This window comes from Aegilops tauschii, chromosome 5 (assembly GCF_002575655.3).
Source record: "Aegilops tauschii subsp. strangulata cultivar AL8/78 chromosome 5, Aet v6.0, whole genome shotgun sequence".
NCBI lineage: Eukaryota > Viridiplantae > Streptophyta > Magnoliopsida > Poales > Poaceae > Aegilops > Aegilops tauschii.
This window is the reverse complement of record NC_053039.3, coordinates 542311961-542328002: the sequence shown is the minus strand read 5'-3', so window position 1 is coordinate 542328002 and position 16042 is coordinate 542311961. Positions and strand designations below refer to the sequence as shown.

The 16042-nt window shown below is 46.0% G+C and overlaps 2 protein-coding genes across 2 annotated transcripts; both read right to left on the bottom strand.

The window, feature by feature from the left end:
• Positions 1–2039: 2039 nt before the first annotated feature.
• On the bottom strand, positions 2040–4726 carry LOC109746076 (ras-related protein RABE1c). Its single transcript, XM_020305187.4, has 9 exons — positions 4531–4726; positions 4363–4454; positions 3534–3606; positions 3330–3430; positions 3170–3235; positions 3002–3099; positions 2629–2691; positions 2365–2457; positions 2040–2278 (listed from the first exon to the last, which is right to left on the bottom strand). The coding sequence occupies exons 2-9, from the start codon at positions 4433–4435 to the stop codon at positions 2201–2203; spliced, it is 645 nt and encodes a 214-aa protein (XP_020160776.1). The 5' UTR covers positions 4436–4454; positions 4531–4726; the 3' UTR covers positions 2040–2200.
• A 7058-nt stretch (positions 4727–11784) lies between these two features.
• LOC109746078 (uncharacterized) lies at positions 11785–13320 on the bottom strand. Its single transcript, XM_020305189.3, has one exon. The coding sequence runs from the start codon at positions 13194–13196 to the stop codon at positions 12036–12038; it is 1161 nt and encodes a 386-aa protein (XP_020160778.1). The 5' UTR covers positions 13197–13320; the 3' UTR covers positions 11785–12035.
• Positions 13321–16042: the final 2722 nt, after the last annotated feature.

Genomic DNA, 16042 nt, shown 5'->3' with positions numbered 1-16042 from the left:
TTTGGTTTCCCGCATACACTGTTCAGCCCGCATAGCACGGTTCTTAAAGCACCTCTGGGCCTGGCCCGTTGGGAACTGCCGAATCGGCAGTTTCTCGAGAGCCAGGCCCGAGCGATGCTTCGAGGCGCACGTGGGTGGCTCTCTGGAGACGTGTGTCTCAAGTTAATCCCCCTCTCTCTCCCTAATCCTCAATCCCCTCTCTCTCCCTCTACTCCACTCCAGCGATCCCGTCTGCCATGGTAGCAGGTAAGAGCGGATCCACCCAAAGCAAAGCGGGGGGCGGCGGCAGACACCTTCCTCGTCGTCGTCGTCGTCGCTGGCGCGGTGGCCGCGCGGCGGTGCCACGGCGAGCAGAAGACGCCGTCCTCGCCGCTGCTGGTGGACGCACCGGAGCAGAGGGAGGCGGAGCAAGCGCTGTAGTCCAGCGCCGAGGCCGGCTGGACCGGATGCACCTCGTCTTCGCCCCTGCCGCGGATGACGATGCCGGAGAGCGGCGGCGCGAGCGCTACCCCCGCGCCATGGCCGGCCAGGACAGCTCCCTCGCCTCCTCCATCGGCCTCCCGCGCTTGCTCTATGGCGGCGTCCGCCCGGCCAGGTCGGCCCTGCACAGCCGAGGGACCACGACAGGCACGACACCCACACGGAGTCCACAACGGCGGGGGTTGTGGTGGCCGACGCGTGCCTCTCCTCGGCTACGCCCACGGCACGGCGCGGGGCATGGCGCCCGGGGCGCGCGTTGCGGCGTACAAGGTGTGCTGGTGGCAGGGATGCTTCAGCTCGGACATACTGGCAGGCATGGAGCAGGCCATCGAGGACGGAGTCGACGTGCTCTCGCTGTCGCTGGGAGGCCAAAAAGACGGAGGCAGCAGCGATAGGAGCAACCTGCCGAGCCCGACGCTGGCGGCGGACGCGTTGGCCCTGGTGTTCGCGGCGGGCGCCGCGCTGCCGCTTCTGAGTGGCGGGTTCGTGCGGACGTGGGCGGGCACTCCTCCACACGCCTTGCCTCTGCTCCGCTCTGCTCTCTGCCCCACCCGCCGGCTCATCTCCGTGCGTAGAGGCAGCGTCACAACGAGCACCTTCGACCCCTCCTCCTCCCCGTACCCGCTCTTGCGCGTGGCCGGCGGTGTCCCCGCCGGGGAGCGTCGCCTCGACCTGGTGAGCCACACCGCGTCCGAGAGCGCGAAGCAACCCGTGCCGGTGAACGCATACCGCGGGATGCCGAGCTCGGCGGCGGCGGTGGCGGCCCACAGGACGACACCGTCGAACACAGCGGCGTCAGCGGGGTGGCTGCGCAGGAGGTCGGCGAAGAGAGGCGGGAGGAGGTCAACGGTGGCGGCGAACGGGCTCCGTGGGCGACGCGAGGAGCAGAGGAAGCTCCGGCGCACTCAACGTGTTCGACGAAATGAGAAGCCAAACCTGATGGCTGTTAAGTTTTGTTGTTAACTCCTAATCATATGCACGTATGCAACCAAACGCCGGGTCGAAATTGCATCGCAAGTGCAAGACCCTCTAATGCAGGCAACCAATCAAGTTGACATCTACGTTTTTGGCCTCGTTTTCCCTCACCCAAGGCCTGCTCAGCCTGGCTCGTTTTTCCTCTCTGAGCCAGGCCCAGCAATGAAAGCAACCAAACACGCCCTTAGTCATCAGCTAGCCTGCATTTGATCATGCTTGGTAGGCCACCTGTGTCTCTGGATAAGAAGTTCCTTCATTGATTTTACAATCGAGCTTTGCCCACAGGCATGTAATGAAACTGCTCATTTGCTAGCAGCTAGGGGTGCAAAGGGGAGTTCCCAGATACCATGAGAGGCGGTCGACAAACTTCCCCAATTATAGGGATGCAAGCGGAGTAAAAACTAAGCTAATTGCTGCTACGTTAATAAGCATACTGATGCAAAATTGATGGATACGGACGCTCGCAGGCTTCGCAGGCGCCTCCGCCTGTGCATGCCTACCCGATTATTGTACCGGGTTTAGCGGCCTTAATGGAGTAGCAGCAGAGTTTCATCTCAAGAAAAACAAAAAAAAAATTCCACCGATACTGCAAAGTAATTGCTCTGACTCAACACCAATTTTGTCCAAATCCTAACAACAGCGATAACTTAAATAACACAACGAAACCAGCAGGCAAAGAATGGAATGACAAGAATTACAAACACCGTGTCGCAACCATCTTTTTTCCCGTAGCGACGACGACGGTTCAAGACCCACAGCAAGCCGAATTCTGTCCTGCTGCTGCACTGGCATCACCCTCCGTGTTGATCTTGATAGTCCCCCCCTGAAACCAACGAGATTACTGTAAGGCACTGCCCAGTCGTGGGAAGCGCAAAGATGTTCTCAGAACTATGGGAACGATTGGGATACCTCAGTCTTGGAATCTGCCTCCGAGAGTCTCTGTTTGATGTCTCTTGCTATAGAGAAGAAAACCTGCTCGACATTCATGTTTGTCTTTGCACTCTGCGGGGACAGTAATATATAAAGGACTATGCGTGGGAAACAAATGCTAAGGTATTGGCAGTTGGGCACCACTGCTTAGAAAGATGCCATATAAATCAACATAAAATTTCACTACTGTGCAGCGCTTAAATGGTACATATAGCAAGGTTGAAGGTTGTGACTTTCACTAACCGCTTCAAAGAACTGAATCCCATATTCATCGGCCAGGGCCTGACCCTTTGAAGTGGGAACAGCCTGCATGCAAGCAATTGAGCAAATAAGAGAGATATGAATTCTTCCAAAGATAAGTGACTGACAAACTGAATGTAAACTGTAAGCCGTAATAATGCTGAGCATGTTTTCTTTTTGTTTGCATGACATCTAAATGTATCAGAGTAACATCTGTACAGCTTAAATCTAATTTAACAAATAGTAACATCTGCTTAGCCTGAATATAGTTCGGTGAATATCTATTTTCTGCATTGCACATGAAACAAACCAGTCCAAAACATGAATCTAAGATGAAACAGCTACAGAACAAACAGGTCAGGATAGAAGAGTATACCCTTTTGCTTTCATCCATATCCGCTTTGTTCCCCACCAAAATTTTGCTCACGTTATCTGAAGCATGCTGCTCAATGTTTTTTATCCAATTTCTTATGTCTGCGAACAATGGAGATAATCAGAAAAAGGAAATTTTGCTCAATGTTATCTGAAGCACAGAGGTCCATACTATTGAATGACGCCTCGTCCGTGACATCATAAACAAGTAAAATGCCCATCGCTCCCCTGTAGTAGGCTGCAAAGAAGAATTGCACATTTCACAAACTTCATCCATACAATCAGGAGAAGCGTAAAAAAACACTCGCTTTTCTCAAAGTATGCAACCATACCAGTAGTTATAGTCCGAAAGCGTTCTTGGCCAGCAGTATCCCAGATCTGCAACTTAATCCGCTTGCCATCCAACTCAACAGTCCTTATCTTGAAGTCGATACTGTTTCAAGAAACCCACGGCCATGACTCATATCTTCACACAAGCACTCCCATGTAGAATAATAATTCCCAACCAGATATTCTGTGAATTGTACAGTACATACCCAATGGTGGTGATGAAGCTAGTGGTGAAGGAGCCATCTGAGAACCGTAGGAGCAGACAACTTTTCCCAACACCTACATTGGTAAATAAACTTTGTAAGTGATTGCTAATGGAATGTTACAGTCCGTACCAGAAAAACCTAAAGCTGGAATCCAGAAGTACATCGACTGGGAATACTCAGAGAAAAGACGAGTCACAACAAGGTAAACCATAAATGCTTCTTTAGACATTAAATCGGAGAAATGCTGTGTAAGGCTAATAGGCTATGCATCAGTTACAAATTCCACATTGATATGAAAACAAGGAGAGGATACATAACCAAAACATACAGGTATGGTAAGGTCACAGAAACAGGGGCAAAGCTATAGGTTTGCTTAATCCTGATTCAGTTATTTACACAGTTAAGGGGAAAGAGAAAATGAAATTCATTATCCTACTTGTACAATCCATACCAACCAAGCGATTTTGTTAATACCAGGACAGACAGTTGCAGGAACAAGAGCTTGCTCCTGACTCCATGTGACGATCAATGTAATAACTACATCCTCACTTGCATCAGTTCCGCGATTACTTAGCTACTATTGATTTTATAATTTGCAAGCAGGAGCAGGCCACTCTTCTTACAGAGCACGCACTAATCCAACAGAACACGAGCGGCTAGATTCTATCGCCCTTCCAAATTTCACACGGGCACACAGCAGCCTCCGCAAAAAATGATCTAGGGCGCCAGATCTCAACTGGCGCATGGAAATCAAACCGCCTAACGAATAAGCCGCCAGATCCCGCGCGGATCGAGAGACGAAGGAGGGGAAGGGAACAGGGGGGCTCACCGCTGTCGCCGATGAGGAGGAGCTTGATGAGGTAGTCGTAGTCGGCCCGAGCCCTGGCCGGCGGCGCCGCCATTGCGCCCTAACTCCCGGGCCTGTCAAAAAAACCGCGGCGAAATTAAAATCAGATCAACGCGGCGAACGGGAGGCGAGGCGAACGGCGCGACGGACCGAGCGAGGCGGGGACGGCGTCGCGCGCGCGCGTGCTCCGATGCGGCGGCGGCGGCGGCGGCGTTCGCCCGATCGATCTCCGCTTCGTCCGTGTCTCTCTCCCCGCGCGAGAAGCGGCGAGTGGGCGAGGCCGGAGAGGAGGGGAGGGAGGCGAGGAGAGGGGGGCTGGGCTGGGTTGGGTTGGGTTTGATCGATCGATCGATCGGCGGCGAGGGTGGGGGGGTGGTGGTCGAAGCGGGCCAGCCCACCTGTAGACTTTCCGGAATCCACCTATTCGTCGCTTCCCTAAAAAAACCTATTCGTCGCTCGACGAATCTCGCACAGGGGGCGTGCTATATTACCCAGGCCCATTAATCGGCTAATACTGTTTTTTCCTCTCTCTCTCTCTCTCTCTCTCTCTCTCTCTCTCTCTCCCTCTCTCTCTCTCTCTCTCTGACGTTTTCCTGGTTTTTATTCGGATTTTTTTACCTTTTATATTTATTTAATCTTCCTTTTTTATTTTTATTTACTAAAACAATTATTCAAGAGTATTTGTGAAAATACACGATGCACATTTTTAAAAGATATGACAAGCATTCCTTCTTTTCATTTCTACAAATATACTTTTTATACATCTACATTATAAAAAATACACAATGATTTTAAAAAATATAAAACAATCATTTTTGTACACCCTACATTCCAAAGTAAGTGTCGTGGTTTTAGTTCAACATAGTGAACAATTTTGAAATACACAATGAACATTTTTTAACTGTTTACCACTATATTTTTTTAATACTTTTCATGTTACAAATCGAGTGAGGTTATTAACCGAGCTTGATTTACTAATATTCATGCATTGGAAGAGGGAGGGGCGTGCCCTTACCCCTTCTCCTCCCCTAGTTACACTTAGGGCTCATTTGGTTGCTAGGAAAATAAAACTATGGGCACAAAGCCCCGGGGAGAATTTTCCACGGCAAATGGTATCCCTCCCACCACAGGGGAGATATGCCCACCATTCACATTGGCCAAATGGAAATCAAGGGAGGAAGAAAATCCCTAACAAACATGTATCAGGATAACGTCCATGAAATTAGAAAAATGTTGCACAATAATACTGCAGATATCATCTTCATCACACCTTCATTACAGTGTCATTTATGGAAATATCATCTGGAACAAAATGATAGTTTTTTTTTTGAATGAGAGCTTGATCCCGAAGGACCCAAAACCTGAATTAATACTTATCATAACGGGCTACTATTGCCCCTTCGAGAACAGCGATTTTCACTGCCTTCACGATCGATTAGTGTGTACCGTTTCGTTTGGCTTGCAGGTGGCTCGAGTTGAACGCAGTTGTAGCCCACCGCACCAGCCCACCCATCGCAGTGTGATGACAGATAAACTTAGGGTAATACTTCGTCTCGTCCCCGTAGCTGCAGTCGTGTGCCGCCTCTTACGTCCGTCAGTTCATGCTGCCTCATTGAGCTCAGGTTTGGGCGGATCTATTTCCCCACTTTCCCCTGATTCTTGTGCTTGATTCCTACTGGATTCCATGTCAGAGATCACGGCAGGAAATTATAACCAGATCCTTTTTTTACAAGGAGGACACGAACTGGAAATAATAAACGCAATTGGGTCCTAATCAACTCTGGAATGGAGCAAATGATACTAAGATAACTGATATAGCGGCGACATTGCCAAGATAGTCTGATATTATTGTGTCAAGTGGAGGTACATATGGCACTATGACTTTAGTAACCCGTAGGTGAAAGGATGTGAGCTAACTTCCAACCGCTGCTACTTCGTCTCGGAAGTCTATCCCCTTGATTCATAGAAATGACATAATTAGAAGTTATACAACACAATATTAACCTACATGAAACATTAGGAGTGGATATACAAGAATTCAACGATCGACAGTTTCAGCTAGTTATCAAGTACCATCCCAACAACGAACAGATCACACAAGTGAAATCCACTAGCAATAACAATTATCAAGTACTATGCTACCAATAGATATATATATGCTAGATAAATGGAATTATTTTCAACTATGTTGATGGGCAAGTTAAATTTAACAACTATTTTTCATCAATGGGATTAATTCGCAAATATTAATCTAACAAACATACTCCTTTTTAAAAATGAAATTAGTTGTTACCAATAGAAAGGGCGGTTGGCTAACCAACCATAGAATGACCGTGATGGATCACTTTGCATCAGTAGTGACAACAATTGATCACTAGAGTTTAGACCGCTAGTTAGTAGTTTTTCTGATATCAATTACAAAATTATCAATTTGCCGTGCTTCATTCAACAAAGACAGGAAATGAACGACCCGAAACATAGAGAAAATGGAGGAGTAGACATGTAATTAACTTGCAAGAAATGAAGCATTTTAGAGGAGTGTTGGCTCTAATTTATGACAACCGGCAACACCAGGAAAACAAAAACAATTATGTAGTGCAACCTGTAAACACATTGCATTACATTACCAAAAGCAAAACCACAAAAAATGGCTTAATTGCTTTGATTTTGAAACTATAATTGAAGACAAGCAATGAGTTTAAAATAGGGACAACTTGAGATGGCCTAAGGATTGGTTAACATGCAATGGTAACCATTGACCTGGGCTTGCAATGGCATAATATTATAGGACGTTGCCCTGTAACTTTTGACATAATGTATAAAATTATGTATGTTGCACATTAGTTCCAGAAAAACACAGCAGATGTTGCACATATCAGTGAAAAATCCAGACTCTAGAAGAATTAATGCAATCTTGCAGAAAACGTGTATTTTAAGACATTCTGCAATGGTCCCGGTACTAACACACGATACGTCAAGAAAGTATATAGAGTTATACAAATACAGAAGAAATTCAGCTTGGTCGCAAGAAGTATACCACTAGGAGATTACTAATCGAGTGAGGTTATTAACCAAGCTTGTTTTACTAAGATTCATGCATCCGAAGCGGGAGGGGGCCTTGCCACCCTCCTTGCTGAAAGATCATGGATGTCACCCAGAGGGGAAGGGTTGAATAGGCGCTTTCAAATAATTATGGTTTAGGCTTGAACAAATGCGGAATAAAACTAGTGTTTAATTTGTCAAGCACAAAACCTAAATCGACTAGGCTCACCTATGTGCACCAACAACTTATGCTAAGCAACATAAACAACTAAGTGATAGCAAGATATATAACGTGAAACACTATGGCTATCACAAAATAAAGTGCATAAATAAAGGGCTCGGGTAAGAGATAACCGAGGCACGCGGAGACGACGATGTATCCCGAAGTTCACACTCTTGCGGATGCTAATCTCCGTTTGAAGCGGTGTGGAGGCACAATACTCCCCAAGAAGCCACTAGGGCCACCATAATCTCCTCACGCCCTCGCACAATGCAAGATGTCGTGATTCCACTAAGGGACCCTTGAGGGCGGTCACCGAACCCATACAAATGGAGACCCTTGGGGGGCGGTCACCGAACCCGTACAATTGGCAACCCTTAGGGGCAGTCAGCGGAACCCTTACAAATTGCTCGGGGCAATCTCCACAACTTAATTGAAGACCCTGACGCTTTCCCGGAGCTTTCCACCGCAATGATTGAGCTTCGCAACACCAACCGTCTAGGGCAGCAAAGCACCCAAGAGGAACAAGATCTAGGGTGCCAAACACCCAAGAGTAATAAGCTTCTCAACTTTTCACTTCCATTTATCACCGTGGAGAACTCAAACCGATGCACCGAATGCAATGGCAAGGGCACATGAAGTGCCCAAGTCCTTCACTCTCAAATCCCACCAAAGCAACCAAAGCTATGGAGGATTATGAGAGGAAGAACATGGAGAGCACAAAAGAACTCCAAAATCTAGATCCACAAAGTTCCCCTCACATATAGGAGAAAATGATTGGTGGAAATATAAATCTAGGTCTCCTCTCTCTTTTCCCTCAAAAAGAATCAAGAAACATACGAGAAATAGAGAGTTAGCAAGCTCCAAGAGGTCAACAATGGTGGTGGGGGCGGGGGACTTGCAAGAGAGTTAGGGTTGAAGGTGAAAGAATAGGGTATAAATACCCCCAAGAAAAATGTGGTCGTTGCACACATCCGCCACCCCGGGCACTCAGACCCAACAAAGAAAAAGCCATACAACCCCGGGCACCCGGACACACAAAGGCCAGGCACCCGAGGGGGCCAAGAGGAGGTGGCGGAGGAGCCGGGGCACCCGGGGTGATCAGAGGAGGTTCGGGAGGGGCCCGGGTGACCCCAGGCACCCGGACCGGTCAGAGAGGTGTCTATGGAGGGGCTCAGGTGACCCCGGGCACCCGCAGTAGGCAGAGAGATGCAGGAACCGGTATAATTGAAACGGTCACCGCAAATGAACTCCAAATTTGACGAAATTAAGTTTGTTGGAAAGCTAAAGACAATGGCTAACACAATCTTGATAAATAAAAATCAAGAAATAGCAATTGAGAAACTACCCAAAATAGAATGGTGAGAACCCTTCCTCAAATAAGAAAGACTGGTAAAAACTCGAGCTTGAGACATGATGATAGTACTCCCTCCGTCTGAAAATACTTGTCATCAAAATGGATAAAAAGGAATGTATTTAGACATATTTTAGTTTTAGATACATCTCTTTCTATCCATTTTGATGACAAGTATTTTCAGACGGAGAGAGTACATAATTAGCCGCTTATTAAACCTGATGATGCAAATCCTCTAAAGAAAAGAAAAACTTTGTAACTTCATACCCCCTCCGTATCAATTAGCCTAAAAATACGTCTTATATTTTGTTACAGAGGTAGTATAATATATGTATGGGGCACCCTTCTTCCATCCATACCGCGCTGTCGGTGTGGTCAAGATCTCGGAGCCGGCAACGAGTTCAACCTTGCACAAAGGAAACAGTCAATCTGCACTACTTCTACCCAACTGACAAGCACAAGCCACTACATCGCTGCTGAAACTGTAGGCAGTACGCGTATGTGTCTTCAGAAATGTGGGGTGTCAGGAACTGAGAGTTTTATAGCACCAACAGTGGAATATCATAGGAATAGAAAATTTATAGGAAATGAGATGTCATGCATCTCAAATCCTATGAATAGGAATAGAAAAAGAGTTGTCCTTTGGTTCACATCATAGGAATTTTTCCATTAAGTCTAGGCAAATGTTTATTTTCCTATAAAATGTGGAGGATAGGAAGAATTCCTCCATTGAAATAGGATTTCATTCCTACAAACCAAATGACTCCAAATGAAATTTTCCTATAGAAATCCTATCCTATAGAATTCTTCCAAAATTCCCCCAAACCAAAGGAGGCCTAAATCAATTAATCGACTCCGGTTTGCGCTGAAAGCCATAATCTGAGAGATAACTTGCTGACCAACCACACAATCAAAAGAAATGAAAGAATAAAGGATGCAATGTAGTGCTGCTGTCTTTTGATTTGAGTCAGTAAGTGATGATCTGTCTATCTGCCTGTAGGAGAGTTATCATTACATTGATCAGCACCTGGATCATGTCAATGGATTCCCATGGCACTGTGCATATAAGCAAAACACTTGCCCTGCAATAAAAATGGACATACATGCTCAAAACCATCTCCCCAGCTCAAACTTTGCTCTCTTCTAAACAGCTATAGTCTGAAGAACTGTCAACCAAGAAGAAGAGATCATGACAAGCTGCTGTCACCATTCCCATTCTTACGCACCACTAAAAGCTCACAACGCTGTAGCTCGATAAACCACAAGCTCCCACCACTACTTGACTACTCCCCCCCTTAGACCAAGCAAATCGAAAAACTTTGAACAGTGGAGCCTGACTGCAATACATGTCTGCAGTGTGCCCCGAAGCGACCTCACTCAGGCGGTGTGCGTCTGCATCCAACATCTTCTCACGATAGAAAGAAGGCAGCATCTAAATTCAGTAAATTGAAGACGGAGTTTGGGTGGATTAGAGTAAAACACTATTTCCAGGTAAACATTCCCTGTTCAACAAGTAGTACAGCCTATGTGCATGCCATGTCTTCTCTAGTTGGCACACAGAATGAATACACCCAATGACCACGGTAGCCAAGCTTTTAAGTCGAAAGGCTGCTGCTACCTGAAAGAACGATTGGAATCAGGAAAGCACCACAACCGAGTCTAATCAAAGAAGTATGCAGGACAACTTCCGCTCTGTTGATGTTACTGATTAGCCCCTCAAGGCGAGAATGTATAGAATGTCTGTACAGAGGAGGCAAGGATCATCAAGCCCTCCGGAATTCGACTGATATGCTGTACCATGCATGTAATGGAATTAAACCCAATAATACTACATGGACCATTATCACCTCCTGTGCTTCCCAGGTCTTTTTGCTTGTGCTACCAGATGAACAGCAACCAGCTCATGTCACCTCTAATTATCTACTCAACCAAAACATGTGATTGCGTGCAAACAGGACTGACGCAAATCAAAGAAAGAAGGGAAAATAACTTAAGTGTGTCAACCGCAACGGCAACTTGTTAACTCCAAGAGTCCAAGTTTAACCTGTATCTGTAGATATTGGCATAAAATGCACCCAATGGCTAGAACTTCAGTCCTAGCAGTCCTCAAGATATATAATGCATCTAAAGTTCATTTAATATTGCAAAGGAAACAGCATGACCTATCTTTCTGTGCTTGAAAAAGCTTAACCAATATAAGGCTTTCAAAAGGGGAGGTAACCAAAATTCTGAGTATCCGCGGAACAGCCAAGCATTTTTCATAACAGAAACAGCTAGCGCCAATGGAAATGCTAGGTGCGGGGCACTTCCCCTCTGCAAGCGGGAGCATATTCTTTAGCGCGGTGCGGGGCAGCCTCCTTATGAGGGCATATGAAATTTTTCGATGAAAACCTTCTGGGCCACCATGGAAACTGTATTGTAGCTCAGGTCGCACTTGAGCAATCCATTTCCTTGAGAAACTTTACAGCATAGTATCAGGGCCTGAACTGGCCCTCTAGTTCTGACAAACTATGACAGATGTAAATGATGAGACTAATTCATTGTCGACCATGCTATAGTCCCAAATAGATTACCTTATCAAATTTGAAAATGTTCTCAGCGGAAGTAAAATCAGGTACAGGATTCAGGAACAAAGATATTCAACCTTAGAAGGATAATGGGAAAAAAAATCAAAAGGCCTCTGGGTTCTGGTTTCACAAGAAAATTGGTCTACTCACATATTCAATTTTCATTATCCTAAATGGAAGTCGGAAACACAAATATATTCATGGACTCTCCATTCCAGAGATTGTAGGCAATGCTTTCACATCTATTTAACGACGAACATCATTACATCAACACCACGGGGTTCAAGAATTAAACTATCAATTCATTAGGCATTAGCAACAAGCAAACCAGCATGTGGAATGCGTACTACAGCAAAAAAATCAATCTCTATTTAGAAAAAAAAACACTAATGTGAATTACCAGCTTACTAGGAATGGTAAAAACTCTGTCATAGTCATACACAGTTACCAATTTCCATAGCACGTCCTTGCTTCATGTAATTCTGAAATTAGTTGGCACTAGCCCTTTGCAAGCATCAGCATAGTCTTCAGCTAAGCAGGGTGCAGCTTCCTTGTGAGGGCATATGTACTTCTCTATGAATAACTTCTCACTCAATGCGACTGCGGAATACAAGTCTCGATCAGGACCTAGCAATCCATTTGCCTTAAGAAACTTCACAGCGTAGCACCGGGGCCTTAACCGGCCCTCCAGGCTGTACAAAAGCATTACCGGGCGATGAGCAATGTATGCCGGCTCCAACCCCAAATCAGAGATCAGGAACTCTGACTTTCTCTGCAGAAACTCGTTAGCCCTATTCAGCACCATTGGAGCCTTAGAAATAGCAATGCGCAGCTCAGCATCCGACCACCTGAACGTTTTCTTCAAGTGCTCCAATTTGGCGGCGATTTTCTCTTCGCTGATAAATGTAACAGCATTCAGCGCATGCCTGAACATCCCAGATCTACGGGGTACACCCAGACCTTCGACGCACACTGCCATCGCCCGCACACGCTCTGGGTTGCAGGTGAGGAGCCATGGCTGAGCATGGCACAGCTTGGCAATATCACAAGGACCAAGCCCAAACTCTCGCAGGACCGCGACGTTGGGCTTGATAACCCTCTCGACGTTGGACGAGAGAATGTAGGATTTGCGCTTGATAGCAGAGAGGAGATTCTCGTAGGACCCGAGGAGGCACAAGCAGTACTGCAGATTGGTGACCATGGATCTACAGCGGAAGTGATTGCCGGCAACCGAGACGAGGCGCGCGATGTCAGAACGCGAGAGACCGAGGCCGGTGAGCCCGACGACGTTGGGGGCCAGTATTGCCTCCACGCCGGCGCAGAGGAACTTGGGATCCCTGGCGACGAGGGCGGCCACGTCGGCGCCGGGGAGGCCGAGGCCGGCGAGGAAGGCGAGGACGGCATCAGGCTTGGAGGGGGACTTGAGGTGGGAGAGCTTCGCGGACGCCTTGAGGGCCTGCGCTCGGGTGAGGCCGCAGGTGGAGACGAGGTAATCCTCGACGGCGAAGCTAGGGTTTGGGGAGACGACAGGCGCGGCGGCAGAGAGGAGGCGGCGGAGCTGGGAGATAGGAGAGGAGGAGGGGGACGAGAGGAGCTGGGAGAGGGCACGGCAACGGAGGCGGAGGCAGAGCATGGCGGCGCGACGGCGCGGTGGCGCCGGCGGCGAGGTAAAGGGGAACGCGCGACGGCCGGTTTGGTGCGGGAATGAGGAGCCGGGCACAAGATTTCCGTGGGTGCTCTGGTTCGACCCAAGTGGAGTGGGCCCCACACGTCAGTCTCTTCTCATGCTCGCTGGCCCGTACCATGTACAACCAGATCGGAATCATGCCTTGGCGCGAGGGTGCCGACCCCAACGATGTGGCAAAGTAAGTAATGGTCAAAGTTAGTAGAACGCCAGGCTTTATGAGGATATAACCGAATAAAGAAAAGAACAAACATTCATGTAGTACAACACATCTTCATAGCCAACAGAACGATAGCACAACACATTTGAAAGATGTGTTCATATACAAGGTAATTAAAGGATGCAATGTTCATACATGGTAGATATCGAGCACAAAAGGATGGATAGATGTGACAAAGGGGACGTGTTCACATGGTGCATCACAGTAGCTGGTGGCATCGAATGAAAGTCCACTCCTATGGTTCATGAATCCAAACAAAATAAGGACTTGTAATCCAAAAGCTCCTGGAATCACAATAATTTGTTATCAATAAATAAAAGTAACCACCAGTTTTCAAAACCCCACTATGTATTAGTAAACATATGGTTGTCACATAAAAGTGACTTCATCCCAAGGAAATCAAAAACAATATTTATGGCTGCTTGTTATGACCATGTCAATAATACAACGCATACATCAAGTACTCCAACCCTAATGGGGAAATGACACGCTGGTCCAATTCTTTTGCCAGAATCTGGTGATTCTCCCAGAATTCGACCCCTACCCAGCTTCTTCCAGAATCTTTGAGCCCCATTTGTTTTACAATCATATCTAGTTAGGGTCTAATTAGATAGGATTGTAAAACAAATGGGGCTCAAAGATTCTGGGAGAAGTTGAGTAGGGGTCGGATTCTGAGAGAATCCCTAGATTCTGGCAAAAGAACTGGGCCACTATCTTCCCATGAAAGGTTACTAGCATAAATGCCCGTGCGTTGCAATGGAAGAAAACACTTGTTCCTATGAATCAAAATTGGCCAGGTCGAACATGGGCTAGATACGTGCTAATGCTCGAAATCTTCTATCTAAAGCTTCCATGTCCACCGGCGTCGATGCTCACACAGCCACAGGTTCGACTCTGTCGCTAGGCCTGCTTTGTTATGGGCAAACAGTTAGACATGTATCTATTTAACAACATGTAAGTAAAAGAAGCATAATCCACAATACTGCATCCTCTAGAAAAACCAACTATGCATAAGAGCACAGACTTTCTGCACAATAACATATTCTCCAAAAAAAACAGTGGTGTCATTTATATATGTATAGACACAGAAAATAGCGAAGTGAAAAATTCTTCACGGAGAATGCAAATTGATACTTTTGGACTTTTTTGGATAAACAAATGATTATGATGGCACAACCAATATATGCACATAAGATGATCTAGGTAAGGTAATTGTGTAGCCAAGCAATGAAACATGGCACGGAACTTATAAAAATCTCACATGAAAACTATTAAAATCAATCTGTATCTCTAGCAAAGCTCGCCTCCATCTCAATAATCTATCACAAATCATAAGCACCAGGAAATAAATTGCCCAAGCCAAATAAAACAAAGTGAAAAATCCTTGTAGTACGTATAACAAGATAAAGAGAGTTGCATACACATACGACCATTGATATCAATGTTCTGCATTTACTAAGTTTGTACTCGGAGAATAAGTGGTAGAAAGTAAATAAAAATATGATAAAAGTGCACATGATTCTTAAGTAGCTCTCTGGCAGGTGACTAAAAAATGTGCTCTCTTTGCAGGCATAGAAGCAAGAGTAGTTAAGAAAGCTTCACGCTGCAGCTTCAACACAATACTAATTAAATCCAGTCTAAGCTAGCTTTGTTGGTATATACTGTGCAAATGCAAAACTATGTAATTTATCAAAAAAAAAACATCACGCAATGGGTCTTGCATTATTATCAGATGCTTTAGCAGTGTACATATATACAGACAGCGCGCGGTATGTGAATTCAAAAACTAATTTTCTAAAGAAAAACAAATAGAATTTATATATGTATAGACAAGGAGATATATAGGATTTCTTCAGCACGCGTGTCATGCCCGACGGGGTTAATTCAACCTCTGTTGTCCTTATTCCTAAGATTTCAAACACAACTAAGATCTCTGATTACAGGCCCATTAGTCTCTGTAATGTGGTGTATAAGGTCATCAGAAAGTGCTTGGTGAACCGATCGAGACCATTGTTAGATGGTCTTATATCAGCAGAGCAGAGTGCGTTCATACCTGGCAGGTTGATGACGGATAACACACTGGTGGCCTTTGAGTGTATCCACTACATTAAGCAAGAAAAAGACCTACAAAAAGCTTCTGTGCATATAAGCTTGATTTATCAAAAGCTTATGATAGGGTGGATTGGGTTTTCTTGGAGAAGGTGATGCAAAAGTTGGGGTTCTCTCAGCGATGGGTTGACTGGATAATGTCTTGTGTCACATCGATGACATACACTGTTAAATTAAATGGAACTCTCTTGGATTCATTTGCACCGTCGCAAGGGCGTCGGCAGCGTGACCCACTCTCACACTTTTTGTTTCTTTTGGTGGCGGATGGTTTGTCAGCTATATTAAAGAATAAAGTGGCATCTGGTGAGATAACACCTGTTAGAGTTTGTAGGAGAGCACCTGATATTTCCCATTTATTGTTTGCAGATGATACCATGCTATTTTTGAGGCCTTAAGAGCACAGGCAGAAAATGTGCGGGCAGCTCTAGATTTATATGGGTCAGCTACAGGGCAAGTTCTAAACTAC

Excerpts from the sequence above, each read along its gene's own strand:
- LOC109746078 (XM_020305189.3), bottom strand. The coding sequence starts at position 13,196 with ATGCTCTGCCTCCGCCTCCGTTGCCGTGCCCTCTCCCAGCTCCTCTCG.
- LOC109746076 (XM_020305187.4), bottom strand. The coding sequence starts at position 4,435 with ATGGCGGCGCCGCCGGCCAGGGCTCGGGCCGACTACGACTACCTCATC. Across the intron at positions 3,431-3,533 it reads AGCTTCATCACCACCATTGG|TATCGACTTCAAGATAAGGA; the intron begins GTATGTACTGTA and ends TTCTTGAAACAG. Across the intron at positions 2,458-2,628 it reads GGATTCAGTTCTTTGAAGCG|AGTGCAAAGACAAACATGAA; the intron begins GTTAGTGAAAGT and ends CTGTCCCCGCAG.